Source organism: Phascolarctos cinereus, unplaced genomic scaffold (assembly GCF_003287225.1).
Source record: "Phascolarctos cinereus isolate Bilbo 61053 unplaced genomic scaffold, phaCin_HiC Scaffold_4;HRSCAF=312, whole genome shotgun sequence".
Lineage (NCBI taxonomy): Eukaryota > Metazoa > Chordata > Mammalia > Diprotodontia > Phascolarctidae > Phascolarctos > Phascolarctos cinereus.
The window spans coordinates 369,216,812-369,237,720 of record NW_027555847.1 but is presented as its reverse complement, the minus strand read 5'-3'; the positions used below and the strand labels follow the sequence as shown (position 1 = coordinate 369,237,720).

The following is a 20,909-nucleotide window of genomic DNA, read 5'->3' as shown; positions in this document are numbered from 1 at the left end:
CTGATAGTCCTCCTGGCCTCGCCTTCTGATCCTACTTCCGTCGTGCAGGTTCCTGTCTTTACTTGAGCTGGCCCCAGGATTTGTCCACATATGGCAACATACCCATCTCCTGGTTCTCCTCCTCATCTTGGATCTCCTTTATGTTCTGGGGCTCAAGAGAGATGACCACCACTAAAACTTCATCCAGGGCTACGCTGCCTGCTACTTCTCCCCTTTCTACCTTTTCCAGGGGTATAGGGCATAAGGGCATTTGAGATGGATGGGCTTCCAATAGAATGGACTGCCCTGTTCCTAATATAACTGTATCAAAACACTAGTGGTTAACATGAAGGCCACCTGCATATGCAGCTAGATGGTACAGTAACAGAGAGGTGGACTTGGAATCAGGCAGATTTCAGTCTTATTTAATTTCTTTCAGCCTCAGTTTCCTCATTTGTAAAATGAGTATCCAAATAGCACCTACCTGCTGTAATTGTGAAGATAAAATGAGATCTTTTTTGTGAAGTACTTTGTAAAATTTAAAATGGAATATAAATCCCAGCTGTATAAATAGGTAGGCTGGTGAAACCTGGAGGTGGTGAAGCTCCTGACCTAGCCCATTCTTGCTACTCTATATCCCCCTCTTTTCTTGTTAACAACTCTAGTCATAAGTCAAAAGCTGCAACAATTTATCTTTGAAGTCTTTGTGTTGATCCCTTGAAGGTAACTGCAGTGAACGAGCTTGAAATCTCTCTTCTCTTAAAAATTGTGTGGACACTTTAAAAAATATTATATTCCAGCATCTTAATCCTATTATTAAGTGAGTAGCACCAGTGTCTATATGAACTATTCTCTTTTTGTCTCCTCCCTCAAATGGAATGGTTTTTTTATTTATGTTAACAATGACATAAAATCTAATTTGAAAAAGAAAACTCTATTGAAGTGAGACACCGTTGCCCTGATTCCCTCCAATAGCTCTCAGGCAGAGGTCAAAGATTAGTTTCTCAGAAGGGCAACCCCCTTCTACTAGAAGAATACCATGGGCCAGATTATCTTGGGAAAACCATCCACTGTATAAAGACAGTGAGCTAAAAAAGGCATTCTTGAGGGTTGTGTGGATATGTGTCTGAGTCTATGAGCATATGTGTGTGTGTGTGTGTGTATATATATATATATATATATATATATATATATATATATATTATATATATATTACATAATACATATATTATATATAATATATATATATACTTGTGCATATGTGTGTGTATGTATGTCATAGATGACCATATACATTGTGTTTTATATCCATGAATCCCAATCCTTGATTTGGTGTTGTAGATGGCCTTGATGGTGATGCAAAGTAAGAATTTCATTCAAGTGTAAACAGTGTTTTAAAAAAAACAAAAACAAAAACATAGCAATACAATTATCCCTTCCACATTGTAACTTCCCCTATTGCAGTTTTGATACATTATGGAAGTTTTCCCATATATTATGGGATTTGTTTTTGGAGTTTTGTGGAAGCCACAGAAAGAACATGAAGGTCAGCAGATGACACAGAGCCCATGAACAAATACTTAACTCAAACTTTGCAATGTTACTGTAAACACCATATAAAAGAAAAAGAAAAAAAAAATTAGACTTCTTCTCTAGTACAAAGTGAGGGCCAGAAACTTTTACGTAGATTTTCCAAATCACAGGGGCATCACGCACCTAACCCCCGCAATGTGGAAAGCACAACTGCATATCAAACAGGCTGGAAGATGTTATGAAAACTAATGGTATAAGGGAAGCTGTTGAGATGAAAACCTTCAAGGAATCCTCTAGCAGCTTTCTTCTTTCATGTGGTGGACAAGTAATGTGAGAATCAATCTAAAGAAGAATATTCAGCAAAATATTTAGCTAACCAGAGACCACTTAACACATTCATAAATTAGGATTCTGTTTTCATATCTACCACAAAGGTTAAGCATCTGTTTGGTCTAGGTAAGATTAAGGCTGTCAGCAACAATAAGTAATAATAATAATTTATGCTTGTAATTTATAGCAGTACACCTGCCATTTCCATTACCAGCATATAAGAATGTTGCAGATTATAAAAATGTCTTTGAATGTGCTTATTTCATGTTTTAAACGTATGTAATCTTGGGAGGAGGTAGAAGGGAGTCAAGACCTGTGATTTCTTTAGTTCAGGGAGCTTCCCAGTGAAGAAACCCTCTAAGTTTAAGAAACTCAGCAACTTAGTCTTAGAGGATTGTTTAGTCCACTGTGAGGGTAAGTGACTTACCTTAGATCACACAGACAGTATGTGTCAGAAGGCTGACTTGAACCCAGGCAATTCTGACATGAAAGCTGGCTCTGGCCATTTGGCCATCCTACCTCTAATAGTTTATGTTAGACATATAAATAAAATCCTAATTCATAACATTTCTGAATACATCTTCCCTAACACTAATTAGTTAGTTTCTGAACTTTAAGAGTCAATGTAATATGGCGAGAAACACAACAAACTGGATGTTAGGAAAACTTGGTTCTGCAATCTAAGCCTCAGCCATATCTACCTATATGACATGAAGCAAATAGCTTTACTTTTTGGCCTCAGTTTTCTCAACTGCAAAAATAAGAGGGCTGGAGAAAATGGTCTCTAAGGTTCCTCCCCATCCTAAAATGCTATGATTCTATAGCTTTCTGTTAAATATTTAGTAACTTACAAACTTATAGCACAGGTACTTCTTAAAAGTGTAGTTACACACACAAACACACACATATTCCCACATACATGTACATGTACAATGCATACATATTATAATGTACCAGAAAACTTTGTAAGTCTGACCTTTTTTTTTTTTGAATGAGAAATTCTTACATTGATCTTTTTTTTTTTCCTACAGTGCAAGTCCCAGGGCCAGTTGAAAACCTGCAAGCTATATCTACCTCACCTACCTCAATTCTTATTTCCTGGGAACCCCCTGCCTATGCAAATGGTCCAGTCCAAGGTTACAGATTGTTCTGTACTGAGGCTTCTACTGGAAAAGAACAGGTAGGCAAGAAAATGCATCATAACTCTGCATGGGCTGATGTGCTTGTGCTGGAAAAATGTGTAAGAAAATCTTCCAGAAGCTTCATACAGTTGAGCAGAATGTTCAGTCCAAGTGAGCGAATTAAGAGCATTGTTGATTAATTTTAAAATACTTGTTATTGGAAGTTTGAGTAATTTAATAGGATTCTAGATTGCAGCAGTTACTTGGAACACAAGGAGCTGGGGAGGTAAATGGGCATTAGAATGAAGTCAATATATGAGATGCCAATTTTCTTATACGTGGTAACACATAGTTGTTGCTGTTGGCTTCACACAGGAAGTGGGGAATTATAAAATCTTGGTGTAGATCTAGGCCCTCTAAAGATCATTTTGATAAAAAATGAAAATACATGTGTGTATAATACACATTTAGAGATGTATATACATAATTCTATGGGAGATGTGTACATATCTTGAAAGGCAGAGTGGTGTAGGAAATAAGAGTAATTATGTAAGCATCTATATGTTAGCAGTTTGAGGTACTGGGAAATAATAATAAAAGTTAACATTTATATAGCATCTTGGAATATAGAAATATGAACACAGAGGTCACTGTCTTTATCAGTGTCAGCCTCCTGAAAGCTAGTTCCATTTCTAATTATTTTCTATGTGAAGGGGTCTATAAAATTAAGAGCCATTTCCCAATAGATATGTGGACAAAGTATAAACACAGTTTTCAGATTAAGAAACATAATGATTCACAACCAGCTGAAAATCACTCAAAATCATTAACAATTATAGAAATAAAAATTAAAGTATCTTTAATATATTATCCTCATACTCCTAAAATTCACAAAAGAGTAAAAGGTGGGGAAAATAGTGTAGGTGGAACTGTGGGAGAAAAAGAAAAGCCTAATTCAGAGCTGGGAGAGCAGTGACTTGTTCCAGCCATCTTAGAAAACAATTAAGAATTTTTCAAGAAAAGTTAAAACCCCTGTTTGTCTAATCTTTCCTTCTTATTCTTCTTTGCTGAATCATAATCCTTGTCATGCCTATTAACCATACGTGTTTGCTGAGACTCTCCTCCTCAGCCTTCTCTTTTTTGTTTGTTTGTTTGTTTTCAGTCTCTAACCTGGAGATCTTATCAGGTCCCCTGGATTTAATTATCAGATCTGTATAGATGATGTACAAATCTCTGTCTCTAGCTCTTATCTTTCTCCTGATTTTCAATCCCATGGTACCAATTGGATGTCTTAAATTTAACAAGAATAAAACAGAATTCATTATCTTTCCTCCAGAACCTCCCTGCTTTCAAACGTCCCTATTACTGTCAAATACAATACTATCCTCCAGTCACCCAGGCCTGCAAACTCAATGATATCCTTGACTCCTCAAATGATTCCTCAAATGTACCTTGCGTGTATAAAATCTATTGCCAAATCTTGTCATTTCTACTGTCACATCTCTTGTCTATGCCCCTGCTCTCCCACTCTCATAGTCGTCACCCTAGGTAAGACCCTCATCACTTTTCTGCTAGACTATACCAACAGCTTTCCAACTGGTCTTCCTGCCTCAAGTCTTGGCCCATTTGAATTCACCTTCTATACCCAATTGCTAAGGTGACTTTTCTAAATTTAGATCTGACCATTTTGTCTCACTATTTAACAAACTCCATTAACTCCCTATTGCTTCCAGAATCAAATATAAATCCTCTTTTAAAGCTCATAAAAAACTTCTGCCCTTTAAAGCTCTTCCTAACCTGGTCATTTAATACCTTTCCTAGATTCTTACACTTCAGTCTCCTCTACACATTATATAATCCAGCTTCTTGCACATGATTCATTCATCTCTGTGACTTCTCAGTCACTGTCCCACGTGCCTGAAATGTTCCTGACGTGTCTTCCTATTTCTACATCCTAACTTCCTTGGATTTCTTCAAGACTGCTCAGATCTCACCTTTAAGAAATCCCCCCATTTGCTAATGCCTTCCCTCCTCTGACTATTTCACATCAACTCTGTATAAATCTTGTACATACCTAGTTATATGCATGTTCTCTCTCTCATTAGAATCAAGGTCCTTGAGGGCAGAAGTGTTTTTGTTTTGTTTTTCACCTCTATTTGTATGCCCACTGCATGGCACAGTGCCTGGCACATAGTAAGTGCTCAGTAAAAGCTTGTTGATTGACTGTTGTCCTCTACCCACATGGCTTTGTTGTAGCTCAACTAAAGATGGTCCTTGAAGCTTTATGTATATGATATCCTCACAACTGGAAATTTTAGTCACTTAAACCAAATACCTAACTCACTGAGTTTTTTTTAAGAATTAAATTATTATAAAACCTAATTTTCCAGTTTACTAAAGCTAATCACATCAGGTATAACACTTCATTTTAATATTGCCCATTGGTAATTGAAACTTCCTATGATATGTTACATGATTTATTGCTTCCTCAAGTAGGACCTAGATAACTCAGAGTCATCATGACAAACATGTACAATTTTGAAATGGAGTTATCTGCCACTAACGAGCTACTTGGATGTCCATCCCAAATTGCTTTAAAATGGACTTTGAAGTAGTGCCACTTATTTACTAAGGAAGGTCAGTGATACAATGGAATAAGTGCTACAGTTAGAATTAGGAAGACCTATGCTTAAATCCTAACTAAGATATTTACTAGCCTGGGCATGTGATTTAACTTCTCTGTGTCTCAGTTTCTTCATCTGTAAAATGAAGGCATTAGAATCAATGGCCTTTAAAAGGCTCTTGGTGACCTTCAATGCCTCAGCCATGACAGGAAAACAATACTGCCCTCCCTCCATCATAGAATTCTGAATATTTCAAACAAAAATGTTGTATAATGTCATTCAATATTGTGTGCTCACTGTCTGTTTATATTTAAGTAATAAATAAAAGTGGAATCTTATTTTTTTTACCTTAAGGTCTAATTCCTTCTGTAGTACAGAAACAGATCTCTTCCCATTGAGCTAGTAATATGCTTTCTGGTCTTGAGTCAATTTATGGAGGGAAAAAAAAAACACTAAATGTATTGTGTAGTGTAAAGTAAATTGGAACTTAATGACTGTAAAAATAGTATAGTGATACATTAGCAGGAGACTGCAGAGGATGGTGCTTTAGTCAGGAAGTCTATGTTACAAGTTACCTTTTACAGCTACTCAAATAAGGATTTAAGCTGGGTAGTTTGGTGAGCAAAAGTCTAATATCTAATCCATTTATTCCACAGAATGACTGCCATATCTGCTTTAATGTTCCTCTTAATAACAATTTCTGCCTTTTTTTATCTTCCCAGAATATAGAGGTTGATGGACTGTCTTACAAGCTAGAAGGGTTGAAAAGATTTACCGAGTATACCCTTCGATTTCTGGCTTATAATCGATATGGGCCAGGGGTATCCACCGATGATCTCACAGTTGTGACACTTTCTGATGGTAAGTCAGAAGTAAGAAAACCATATGTTTTAAAATGTTAATATAAAAGAAATAAACTTACATAATTATGGTAGAACCATTTATAACAAATCTTATTTAAACTCTTTACTGTCTAGTGGATAGAATATTGAAATTCAAGTCAGGAAGACTTGGGTTCAAATACTACCTCTGGCATTCATTAGCTGTGTGACCCTGGACAAGTCATGATATCTCTAAGCCTCAGTTTCGTCATGTATAAAATGAGATATTTGGATGAGTTGGCCTCTGAGTTCCCTTCTACCTCTAAATCTTAAAATTAAATTAAAAGAAGATTGGGCTCTCTTCAACCATATTTCCATTAAATGTTAGAATTAACTTAACAGTCTGTAATGCTTAAGCTTATCCCTAATGAAGAGATGAAAAAATGTAGGAAAGACATTATAATGGACTGCTCTATGGCTCCATCTAATTTTCCCATGATTCCCCAAACAAAAACTCCTGTCCTTGGCCACAACTTCCCCTGTTTGTGTTATCTACCTCGTATTGTAAGCTGCTAGAATACATGAACTGTTTCACTTTTTTTGTGGTTGTACTAACAGACCCCAGAATCATAGATGGTGCATATAATATAGTTGCTTAATAAATACTTTTTTTTATTCATTCATTCATTTACTGTCAGACTCAGTGAATGGGTTCTTTCATTTTGCTGAAATATTTTTTCCTCTTCTTTTGTATCATTTGTTACTTTGTTGTAGGGATGGTTCACTGGATAGGAGACAGGGAAGAAGAGTATGTAATTGGAAATGAAGGAGATATTAAAATGCATAAAAATCTAAAAGTTTAAAATCATAAGCTGAGACCATAGTGCATTATTTCAGTGTTTGCTGAGATCTCAAGTTCATTTTTTCCCTTATCTAAAAAAAAAGCCTCAGAAATATGACAAAAGAATAGTGTTCTTGTATATTAATTTGATTCAGCATGCTTGGTTTATTCCTTTTTATTTATTAGTTATTTTTTATAAAGGGTGAAGAAAGAAAGGTGGTAAAAAAGAGAAATCTCCCAGCCAATCCCTGGCTAAGTTTATCTCTTCAATTAGGAATGATAAGAATCCATGGGAAATACCTATAGATTTAGAAGAGTTAGATTTGGGAAACAAAATGGAATAGGTTAAGGTATATCAAGTATGTTTACAGATTACATAGGGCCAGAGAGATTCAACAAAGGGTGATTTCCTTAAATCCTACAAATGAGAAAAAGAGGGAAATTGATCTGTTTTTTTTTTTATATAAATAGAAGTTAGTGTTCAAAGAAAGAAAAGAACTAGAGACAAGAGAATATTTAAAAATTTAATGTGAAACCAAAGTAGAGGAACATAGTTTAAGGTGTGAGGAGATGAGGAGAAAAAAGTTGATCCAGAGATGCTATTGTAAAGATTCTAAAAACCTCATTACTTCCTAAAGTGGCTATGCTCTATGTGATGCTATGACTTATTGATCCATTTAGTTAAAAAAATGAGGAAGAAGACATACTGACTTCTTGTTGCCTTACTAGCCTGTATTTCTTAAACCGGGGCATATGGATACGGGTAGACAGGCTTTCATAGCTTGTCAATAGAGCAAGGGAAGGGACATGTATCATTAAACAAAGTGAAAAGATGCCATGTGAAGTAAAGCATGTTATTGAAATGGATGATAGACTCATGTTCCCTGAACCCCCTTTCATGATACTATTTGCATTGCAGATTCTGGCTCATTTGCAGCTCTAACTTTAAAAAATTATTATTTCATATTTGACACCTCTTCAATATTATTTTTAAAGTAACTCTTATGCCCATCCATCTAATTCTCTTATCATTTGCTGTACAGAGTGGATCTTGGCAGAATAAATTACTTCACACTTATAATTATAAAAACAAAAGAAAACAAGTGAAAATGAATATTTTACATAATTTATGTAGATTTAATTCATACTCTGAACTGTAGTACTGTGGCCCTGTTCTCCACTTTGGTTTTAAATGTCATAAGTGAGAAAGATAGATTATTTCTCATTAGCCAAAAAATTATCCTTTGGAAGTATTTCAACTCTTTAGGAATAGCTAGGATGTCACTGAAGAAAAAAGCTTTCAGAATCAGATACCACCCCATACTAGCAAACATGGATGCAAACTGCTTTTATTACGGAAGAAGTGCTGGCCACACAAGTCTTAGGCTATACCTAGTCTATAGACATGAGTTTGGGCTGAATTAATTCACAACCGATCAGTAACCCAAAACTGAACAAAAATAAGAGGTTGAGGGCAGCTAGGTGGCACAGTGGATAGAGTACCATGCCTGGAATCAGGAAGACTCCTCTTTCTAAGTTCAAATCTGGCCTCAGGCACATACTAACGGATTGACCTGGGGCAAGTCATGTGACACCGTTTGCCTCAGTTTTCTCATCTGTAAAATGAGCTGGAGAAGGAAATAGAAAACTACCTGAGTATTTTTGCCAAGAAAACCCCAAATGGGTTCACAAAGAATCAGACAGAATTGAAAATTACTGAATAACAACATTTAAGCACAGCCACAGGGCCTTTTCTTTGTGAGCCTCTGCTATCTGATTGCAGCTATGATTCTATATAATTCTATAATTCTATATAATAATATAGTATATATAATATATAATATAGTATACAATATATAATATAGTATATAATAATATAATTCTATATAATAAAACTATAATTCTAATAGTATCTTTGTTCTTATAACATCTTGTTTCTTTCTCCTTCTAATGTATAACTCTGGAAAAAGAAATTTGAGTGAACTTTGGCAGGTTTTGAGAAGAGTCTACTGAAAAACAGTATGTTTGTCCAATTGAATTCTCTACAGCAGAATCTTTCTTTCTACTCTGATAGTGTGCTTTTAAAAGTTTCTACCCAGTTAAACTTTCATTGCTGCTTTAATTCTTTTGTGATTCTTGTAGGTAAAAATGTCTTCTTATAATTAACTCTTCAATATCCTTGGTCTCCTAAGCCAACAGTGACCTAATATGTCTGGTTTCTACTGGTCTGCTCTAGACTGAGAAGCCAATGTTTATAGTAAATCATGTTCAAGATTGACTTCAAAGATATTCAGAGAAGTTACCCATCAATTAATAATTATGAAAGACAGCGCTATAGTTTCATCTAAGAGCAACAAAATAAACAAACACAGTCTTTCAGAGCAGGATAAATAAAGGAGGCTACCTTGAGATTCAGTTAGTGAGAGTGTCTGCAGACTTGGAAGTATCTTGAGATGCTAATGTGTCCAATGACACTCATATTTTCTTTAACAAAGACACTAAGTATAGAACCTCAAATACTCCCAAACATGCCACCTGGGTGTATATGACACCAAGTTCATGTTTAGGGAATGACTTAAAATCCCTATGAGCACCAGTATTTGTTTCTTAATCTGAGAATTAGATCCCCCTTCAAAACAACAAAGCATCCAATCAGAACACATTTCAAACTATTCTGTTCTGCCATATTCAGGGGAGTTTCCAGACCAGACTTCTTTAATGAAACATTTCGTAAATGATGAATAACTTGACATGCTGAAGAGCAAAGCATTGAACCAGGTCCTTCCCCTCTGCCTTTCTGCAGTTAAAGCTGACATTTAAAGAGTGCTATTAAAGATAAAGACAGATAGGTATTGAGATCCCCCTCCCTCTCAAACACGCACATACATACGTGCACACATATGCATTCACACAATATGGCTAATTCTACCATCTTTCATCTATTTTAACTTCTTTAAATCAAGGTAGACAAATGGTAGGGAGAATTTAATTTGAAATATGTTCTAATTCAGGTGTGGGGAACCTGCAGCCTCAAGGCCACATGTGGGCCTGACGTCCTCAAGTGTGGCCCTTTGACTGAGTCCAAGTTTTACAGAACACATCCCCTTAATGAAAGGATTTGTCCTGTAAAACTTGGACTCAGTCAAAAGGCCACACACAAGGATCTAGAAGGTCACATGTGGCCTCAAGGCCACAGGCCCACCCCGGAATTGAATATACTTTCATCTTATATTCAAAGATAGCATACTGCTAGCTTCTATAGATTAAAAAAAGTAGATTAAGTGCTTGCCCTTTAGAAGCTGGATGATAATCACGCAGGGAAAACACATTGGCTTGTTATGGTTTTTAATGCCTTTATCATGCTGTTATATTTGCATTTTATTCCTTGAAGCAAAATATTCCCAAGCCTTTTGAGATCTGGAAGTATAAAGAGAAATCATACTTGGCCCTCTAGATTCTCAACCTTCCGCAGATGAGAAGCTAATAGATTTTTATAAGCATGATTATAAACTTTAACCACAAGCTAAGTGGCACTCAAGGCCTATATAGGGAACATTATGACCTCAAAAATTTGATTACCCACTAGAACTTGAGTGCCTTTAATAAAGTTATGCCTTTAATATTTATTTCAGTGTCAACAAGTGGTTATAAAGGAATAAGTAAAGAATTAATAGTTAGATATAATAAGAAATCAATATGAGTGAAAGTCAGGTCAAATATAGATTAACTGATAAGGTTAGGTTATGTTCAAGAAGAAAAGTAGAGTAGTATAGAGAGGCAGCTGATTGGCATTGTGGGCAAAATGCAGACTAAGTCAGGAAGACCTGAGTTCAGACACTAAATAAGCTATGTGACTGTGGACAAATAACTTTTCCAGCCTGAGTTTCCTCATTTGTAAAATGGGGATGATAATAACACCTAATTCACAAATTGCTTTGTTGTAAATATGCATTTATAATACATACATGCACATGTATACATATACATCTATACATGTATAAACACATATGTGTATATATGTGTGTGTTTATACATGTATGTAGTATTTATGTATATGTTTTGCAAACCCCAAAGTTCCATATAAATTCTGGTTATTATTATTGGCTTTGTTGTTGGTGGAAATCAAAATATTGATAATTTACATGTTTTGGAAATACATTTTTATCATACAACCTCTTCTCACCCTCTTACTAAATTTAAAGGCATGACATAGTGTCATAAGGAGCTGCTCTTGAACCCAGGAACATCTGAGTTGAAGTTCTGCCCCTTGAAGCCTACTGACTCTGTGATTCTGACAAGTCCCATACCCCCTAAATGCTCTAGATAACTCTCAAAATTAGAAATGTCAGGGAAGTTATCAACCTGCTTTGCTTGATGATTCCCTATGAATTATTGGATCAAGATCCTATCCTATCTAGCAAATTGGGAAGAGATAGTGAAGTTTAAATTGGAATATTCTCATATTTCTATTTTGTGGTACTAATATTAGAATTTTAATGTAATATTTATAGTTAGTAAAAGGCTTCTGGATCACATTTCCATTTGTTCTAATAAATTCTGTGTCCTTTTTGAAAAGTAGAAGTCATTTCTAACCCCAAATTATTTTATTTTAAACAAGCAATTAGAAGCCAGATTATTAGAATTAGAAGTAGAAACCAGGACTACAAGAAGATGCTGGGCACAATAAAGTCACTGGTATACAAAGACAAAAATGAAAAATATCACTGCCCTCAAGAAGCTTGCATTCTATGTTTCTATCTGCAAACATTCTCCCTACAAAAGTCATTTGTGAGCAGAACTACATGATGGTTTTTAGAAACTACTAGTATTTTTAAACATTTTCTTTCTTCTTTTTTTGTACTTAGAGATATCAAGTATTATTAATAAGCTCTTTATGAAACTGTATAAGTTTATGAGAATAGATGATGGTAAGACTTCAACTTCATTTGAGCTGTAATTTTAAGCTGTATGTTTTCAGGCTCTGTCCACAAAATGACATCATAATTTAATCAATCCTGACAGTTAACTAGATACTCTCCAAAAAAGCTTTTTCTTTCTTTCTTTTTTTTTTGTTGGGGGGGTTGTTGTTAAACATCTCCATATTTGTAAGATTCGCTTTAAGTCCTTACTGGATAGCTCCACATCTACAGAGAACTTGATCGACTTCGTTGATGACTAGTCTGTTTCCCTGTTCCTGGGTGTAGAGCTACATTTGTAGGTACAACTCCCATCCCAGTCCCATAATGCTGCATTGTCAAAGATGCATTGTTGTTGTTCAGTCATTTCAGTCCTGCATGATTCTTCATGACCCCACTTGGGGTTTTCTTGGCAAAGATACTGGAGTGGTATGTCATTCCTTGTCATTTAACTCATTTAACAGATGAGGATACTGAGGGAAACAAGATTAAGTGACTTGTCCTGGGTCATACAGATAAGATGCATAGATAAGTATTATTGTTAGAGTTCTGATAGCCACAAAAAGCACTGTCTGGAAGATGGGGTGGTGAGGGGAGGGGAAATGTGGAATGACAAAAGGAATAATGATGGTGTCACACTTTTCCCAACTCAGCAAGAACATTCCCAGAGAGGAAGGGTAGAATTAAAATGTGTAATAGAAACAATGGAGCTTGTTCAAACATATTCGAAGTTTAGAATGTCAAAGTAGTTTTTGTTTTAAAAAAAAAATTATATTTAAGGATAGATAGGAGGGGAATTGAAAAGTTCTTGAATTTTGATTAAATTAGAATGTTAATCATTTATAATAATGAATTGTACTCTTTTGAAAAATCATATTTTCCCTTTTGTCTTAGTATCATGTGAGTTACAGAAAAGTGTCAAGAATGACAGTTGGTAGTGACAGACTAAATGTATTTTTCAAAGAGCTGCTGTGTTGCTATAAGCCAGTGTGTGTCTCTGGCATCCTGCCTTACATACACACAACTAAAAATATGACATGAGTGGCATTTCTAAGTAGTTTCCTTGTTCTATTTTTGAGAGAAAATATATTGCACTGAATGGATTGTACACTAGGGATGGGGTGAACATGTGTTTTGCAAAACGTAGAATACTCTCTAATTTAGTTTTTACCCACTTTTTCAAGTATAAAGACCCTTTGTAGTATCAAAAAAAAAATGAGATCTGCCATTTAGGGAGGTATCAGCTCTTCATTTTAGAACTTGAAGTGAAAAACAGGAGTTGTGAACAATATCAAAAGAAACTAATCTAAAATGTCTAAAAAGTAACTGACAAAATTATGTAAAGTCTAATAATTTGCTATTTAGCTACTACTAAAAAGATATGAGATTATATGTTTGCTTATGTATTTCATGGTTTGCAATATGACTCTAATGAAATTATGGTTTAATGTTTCAGACATTGACTTATTAGCTATTGAAAAACAATAGGTTTCTATTACATACACTTCCTCTGGTTCCCTAAGGTAGTAGCATTACTAAAAAAAGAATATTGGAGAAAAAATAAATAAGAATGTAAAAGGAGGTGAGTAAAGAAAGGAGGGATTACAAGTTCTTTAAAAGAAGAGAAAAAAAAGATAAATTGCCCCCTGAAAAATTGAGAAGTTGGCTATAAATATGCTACTAAAACCCAGCATATCTGTCTGGCACACTTCCTTAATTACAAACCACTAAAATATGGGCTGTGCTTCTTAGAATTTCTCCTTTCCCCATTTTAGGAGAGAAAAAGGAATTGTATTAACAGGATTTAGCAACACGGATGACCATTAGAATGAAATATTCCATCATAAAAGCATGCAGATCTTGAGGTGCTCAGCATCTTAAATGAAGCAAAGAAATCTCCCAAATGTTTTCATTTCTTTCCATTGGAAGATTATCAGCTGAAAGCTGTAATTAAATGGCAGTATTTGGTGTCACATTAGGCACATTCTTGATGAACTGTTTCAGGGACTCCCTAGATGGATTACTGGTACTCTAAAAGGGAGAAGAAATGAACAGATGCAGCTACTTTTTATTTCTTCAGGGGACTTTGAAGTGCCACCTGAATTAAGTGCATAATTATAATTAGATTACAAATGCATCCCTGTCTTTCCAAAGGATTTTGTGCTTTTTTTTTTGACTTTGCCAGTAATTATTCTCTACTTGTTTTTTGTTTCTTTGGTTTTTTTTTTCTTTCAGTACCCAGTGCTGCCCCTCAGAACATATCCTTGGAAGTGGTTAATTCAAGGGTAAGTCTACCAAAAGCCTATTCACATTTTCATTCCCAGTTCATTTACAAGTGCATTCACCAGCTATAGAAGTAACACTTTTTTGGGGGTCATAATAAAGGAGTCCTTCAATTTATCAATATTCACCTTATTGGATAAAGTTTTTTTTTTCCATTTGAAAAAAAATAGTAGAAAACTGCTATTTTAGCCAACATCCCTCATTTCTTTAAGGTTGAATGAATTGAACAACAAATGTGTAGCTACTCTTTCTTTTCTAGTAAAGTGACTTTGCTTAGCATGAATTATAAAGTGTCAAAGTTAAAATGAATTCTATCTATTCCGGTTGTTCATGTGAATTTTGTACTAATGGAGTCCTAGAAACAGCTGTGGTGTATATAAATGCATAAGTACCCAGTGTATGTGTGAAGGGGAGGGGAAGTTGAATGTGTTTTTAGTGGTCAATCTATTGACTCCAAATTCCCAATGTTCTATATTTTAATACATCAAATATTTAAATAATGCCTGTTTTTTAAATTTCATTTTAATTTATTTTTAAGTAAATAACACTTATTTTTTCCAATTGCATGTAAAGATGGTTTTCAACATTCATTTTTTATAAGACATTAAGTTCCAATTTTTTTTTCCCTCTCTGCTATTTCCCCTCCCCTCGTTGACAAGTAATCTGAAATAGGTTATACATGTGCAAAATGGTAAACATATTTCCACATTAACCGTGTGGTGAAAGAAGAAACAGAACAAAAAGAAAAAGCCATTTAAAATTAGTGAAAATAGTATGCTTCGATCTGCATTCAAACTCCATAGTTCTTTCTCTGGATGCAGATGACATTTTCCATTGTTAATCTTTTGGAATTGTCTTGGATCATTGTGTTGCTAAGAGCTAAGTCAGTCATAGTTGATCATCATACAGTGTTGTTACTGTGTACAGTGTTCTCCTGGTTCTGCTCACTTCACTTAGCATCAGCTTACGTAAGTCTTTCCAGGTTTTTCTGAAGTCCACCTGCTCATTTTTTCTCATAGCACAATAGTATTCCATTACATTCATATACCACAACTTATTCAGCCATTCCCTAAATGATGAGCATTCCCTCAATTTCCAATTTTTTCCCACCCAAAAAAGAGCTGCCATATTTTTGTATGTTTAGGTCCTTTTCCCTTTTTCATAATTTCTTTGGGATATAGACCTATTAGTGGTATCATTGGATCAAAGGGTATGCACAGTTTGATTGCCCTTCGTGCATAGTTCCAGATTGCTGTCCAGAATGATTAGATCAGTTCACAACTCCACCAGCAATGAATTAGTATATAAGGCCTTTTTTTTTTTTAAGACAAGTATGCATTTACTCAGGATTACTGCCCTGAGCAAAGCACTGTAGAAGTGAGGGGAAAATATGAAACTATCTAAAGGATTGTTTTAATTCAATTCTAAAGAAAATAAATTTTTATAAATTTATTTATAAGTAAATAAATTTAATAAATAAATTTTAATTAAATTCTTAGAATAACTAAGGCCATCATGACCAAAAGAATTTAACTCCATAAAGCTTTAAAACGGTAGTTTGAAAAAGACTTATAGGCTTTGTGTTCTAATCCTTTCTTGTTTTTGAAGAATGAGGCCCCAAAATGGCAAATGACCTGCAATAAAAATGACAGAGCTAAAATGAGAGTTCAGGTCTTCTGACTCCCACACTACTACTAGTAAATAGAGTTATTATCACTGTACACAAATTCATTCATACTGATTACATAGGGATGAAACAATCTATATATTATATAATATTTGTATGTATGTATATGTGTATTATATACATATAAAGAGGAATTAACCCCATTAAATCACAAATGTTTAAAGTAGGTATTATTATCTTTCTTCTAGTGCATGGCTTATTCTGAGACATTGAGTTTCCTTTGGTAGTTCCTACAGTCTAGTGGTAGTAATATTTATAAAGTTATTTAGCTAACACTAAATTAATCAATCCACAAAACTTTATTAAATACCCTTTATGTACCAGACACTATCCTCAGTATAAAAAGAAAACAATCTTTGATCTCAAGGAGCTTACATTATACTGGGAGACATGCAGCATTTTCACAGGGATTAAATACAGTTTACATCCCAAAAGGAATTATCTAGTGATTGGTGTAGCAGTGGAGCAGGTAAAAAACAGCAACCAGGGAAATCAGGAAAATCTTTTTTTTCTTTTTCTTTCTTTTTTTTTTTTTAGCCAAAGACAAGGTTTATTAGAACATTGTCATATTGGGCAGACTCTTAAGGAGTCTGAACCTGGGTAAGCAGTGGATAGATTATAAGAATCTGAGCATCTTCATGGAAACAAGATGGACCTTATATATAGAACGACTGGGGGTGGGATCCAGGAGTGGCCAAGTAGTCCATGAGCCAAGGGTGGGGAGTGTCCTGGGGCCATAGGGAGGCAAGACAATGGAGGGGAGATTGGGTGTAGCCACAAAGAAAGGCCAGTTGATGGGATTATAGCCTCAGGGGAACCCCAGAGATTTGGCCATGTGGCAAAGTCCAGGGTTTTTCCTTTCAGCGGCCCAGATCCCAACCCCATCATTCCACCCCTCAAACAAATGGGACCTAAATTTTTTGGAGTAAGGGATGAAGGTCTTGGTTTCTGAGACTGCTTATTGCTGGCAAGGGGCATAGAGCTGTTCCTGCCTTGACGGGGTCCCAAAGAGGAGGTTGGCTGGAACTGAGCATAGGCTGGCTGCATCCAGGGAATGAAGTGAGGACATTGGCTGGTACTTGCTGTTTGCTACCAACTGTAAGTGAATGGCCCATAGTCTGGAAGACATAAATCTGACAGAAAAAAACTGGAGGGCCCAGATATAAAGTGGGGACTAGATTTAGAGCCCAACTTTGAGAGGATAAAACATCCTTAGCTGTTTGGATTCAGATAGTTCAGTTTTCCAACCTTGCAGTATCAAATCCACTTCATAGCCAGACTCAGGAATAGCCAAATGGGTAACATTCTCTTTCAAAGGAACATAATGGGGAAACTGAGCCAGGAGGATCCCATCTTAGACTAGGCTAAAATTGTCCTCTTGTCTTTTACCAATGCTGACTTCCCACCAGTATCACCTTCTGAGTAGCTTGTGGCATTTCTCTCAGATTAATTGATTATTGATGGATTATGACACATTAGACAACTCAAAATAAAATCCTATGAGCTTTTGCCTCAAACAGCAAGTTTTACTAATCACAGCTTAGGAAAAATTTTTCCAGGATTTCCATCTCAAACTTAAATTTGTCCTGTTTTAAAAAGCCAATCATTAGAGATTTCTGTATACTTGCAAATTCTCAGCAAGCCATACATAACCCAAACAAGCTTTTTGTCTAGTTTACACATTAAAACAATAACCAACAATAGATAAATTATTTTAGCAGTAACCAAATTATGAAAAGTTGCTTGACATAAATGATACAGAAAGTTCACCAATTTTAAACTTGAAACAAACCAATCAGGTGGATTCAGTTTTGTTAAATGCACTTCCAAATTACTTTACACAGAGAATCAACCTCTCATCATTAGCAGCTAAAACTACAAATTTAAAAGAGCATGTTTACCCAAGTTCAGAGGCCAGCTTCTTTACCTTGATCAGGATGTGCTGAACTTGGGTGATGCTTCCAGGCAAAGGTTGTCCCAGAACCCAAGGCCATTGCCAGGGGGACCCGTGTAGTAGCTGCTGCCCCTCCTCACTCCTTCCATTCACAGGTGGGGGAGGGAGAAATCAAAAGTGAGGGGTAAAGGGTAAAACTTTCTTCTCCTATGAGAGGGGTTAACAGATACCCATTTGACTCAAGGGAAGGAAGTGACCAGGTTGTACAGCTGTTTCAAAACTCCTTAATGATCAATCACAAAATTGCCAGAATCTGCCAAGATATTTTTAGCTGTTCTATCTTTCCCTGTAACCTCTATGAAGGAGGATTCAGAGGTACAGAGGGAAGGGAGTAAGTAAGTCTCAGGTAACCAAAAAGCAACTGTAGTTTTCCCCAATTCCCTAGCACCGAGGGAATTAACAGAATTGAACACACATTTCCTGATAGGGCGTCCACTCTTGTCCTCTATACTGCGAAGGTGTACCCAGGGCCATGACCTTGAACCAATCCAGTAGACTGAGAGCCTGAGAGCATCAGGCCGAGTGAGAGACAGCCTCATAACCGTCTGCCAGAAAAGCACCTCCAAGCCTTGGTGCTTGAAGAGTGACCCCAACTGCAGAGCAAGAAAGGAGGGGAGAGGGGAGGCTTACATACCTTCCATTCTTGGCTGGAGAAGAACTTGGGGTTAGACAGTTTCCCCATACAGGCCACCAAAATGATGCAGTTTAGGGGCTCAGGGGTGCTGGAACCCCAAAATCACAACATGCAGGTCCTGTCCAAAAGAATTCAACCCAAGCCTTCTTTCAGCCAAAGATGAGGTTTATTAGAACATTGTCATATTGGGCAGACTCTTAAGGAGTCTGAACATGGGTAAGCAGGAGCTAGTTTATAAGAATCTGAGCCAGGAAAATCTTAAAAAAAAAAATCTGATAGTTGACCTGAGTCTTAAAAGAAATTAGGGGTTCCCAGAGAGAGTGGTAAGGAAAGAATGTATTATAGACAAGATGGGGGAAGGGGAGGGAACAGCCTGTACAAAGGTAGGAAAAAAAATAGAATTCAACCCTGAGGCTCTACAAGAAACTGAATCTGAATCATAGGGATTCTGAGTACATTCATAGGACAGTAGATTGTCCTACCAAGGAGTGTTTTGGTAAATGTTTAGCAACTGGCTCTCCAGAAAATAAATAAATAAGTAAATATATAAATGAATGAATGAATGAATGAATGAATGAATGAATAAACAAATAATACATAAATAATGTCCAACATAGTTTTGTGTTTTATTTGCATGATTTATTAATTTAATTTCCATTATTGACATTTTCTTCATCACTTTCTTACATCTATACAATGAACAAAATGATCAGTTCAACCCTGATTTGTGACATTTGCTAATTCCTGAAGGATAAATGTTGATACTGAAAATTTAACGGTTGGCTCTCTTGAGCAGGTTTCAGCTGGTTTCAGCAACCCCTAGTACCACTTTTCCCAATAGCAATGAATATTGGTTTGTTTATCGTTTCCTGAATAAGAAGTTGAAGATATGGGGGAGGAAGGCTAGGGTAATTCATCAAGGCTGTTGGTAAGATTCACATGCAGAGATGGATGCATAAGGTGAAGCTCTAGATGGGACCAGTAGATACATAGGGGTTGAGATAAGGTGTCAAACATTCAACTTCAGTATACAACCAACACACCACTGACCCGGGGAAAGTCCCAGAGGGGTAGGATTTCTAGAGATCTGAATGCTCAATACCTCTAATGGTTGGAAGCATTTGGTGGCAAGGCCATAAACAAGATATTGGTCTAAAATATTATTAATCTTTCAAAAATGTTTTTTAATTAGTCTGGGTCCACATGGACAGAAGAGATCAACAAATCAAGACTTTTAAACCGTTTGCTGTGGATAATCTGGATGTATGCTTGGCACCCCTATGTCTATTCCCAGGTGTAAAGGTGAATCAAGCAATCTTTAAAAAAGCATTAGTTTTGAAAACAGGGTTCTAGTTTCAACTGGTCACTAAGCAGCTATATAGTCTTGGTTGAGCCTATCAAAATTCTTCAGATTTCAGAACACTCATACTTAAATAAAAGTATTAAACATCATCCTCTATAAAGTTCTGCCAATCAAAATAGTTTATCAAGACACTTTATTTACATTTGATTTGAAGAACTAAATTGATAAAAGCAACTTTAAGGCACAAACCAATGCTGTTTTTTATTTGTTTTTGTTTTGTTTGGGATGAAGGACTGTGCAAAGAAGGGTGCCCTTTTAATAGGAGTTTTTGCTTTACACTGGCACTAAGATGTTTGCTGAAATATTGACTTGGGCATGTGATAGCTGGATAAACCATCAAATAATCAGATGGGCCCTAATCCACCAACCAGTCTGAGAAACTTCAGAAACATGAGCAGAACCAAGGCTCTTTGAGTAGTAAGTTTCTTTGCATAAGTGGAAGGAATCTGCCCAAGTCCCCAAAGTTCCAAACTACCTTTTTATTGCCTTAGCTCAGATTTCTGTCTAGGGATATCAGTCACTGTAATAACTCATAAATCTTCTATGGCTTAGGCCTCATCCCACTGATAGTCTAATCTCTCCCAATTTTGTGTGGCCCAAAAGAACAACTCATTCAGATATTGATTAAATGAACTTTTTATTACAATGACAATGAAATGAACAATGCTGGCTTTGAAAATCCTGAAGGTCAGGCATCTCATTGTTACTAGTAATGTTTGAAATCTCAGCTCTTCGCATAGTCTTCCTTCTCTGAGCTTTCCAAAATACAATATTTGTAAGGAATTGGAAATCAAACATCCTGATCTCAGAAGTAATGAGGGTC

The 20,909-nt window shown here is 35.9% G+C and overlaps 1 protein-coding gene across 1 annotated transcript in view; it reads left to right on the top strand.

Moving 5' to 3' along the window:
* LOC110198154 (netrin receptor DCC) overlaps nt 1-20,909 on the top strand; it is a 378,347-nt gene that overhangs the window by 182,072 nt on the left and 175,366 nt on the right. Inside the window, exons 6-8 of the mRNA XM_078151764.1 lie at nt 2,874-3,022; nt 6,310-6,448; nt 14,401-14,450. Coding sequence (XP_078007890.1) covers nt 2,874-3,022; nt 6,310-6,448; nt 14,401-14,450 — 338 coding nt within the window. The remainder of the gene's footprint in view (nt 1-2,873; nt 3,023-6,309; nt 6,449-14,400; nt 14,451-20,909) is intronic.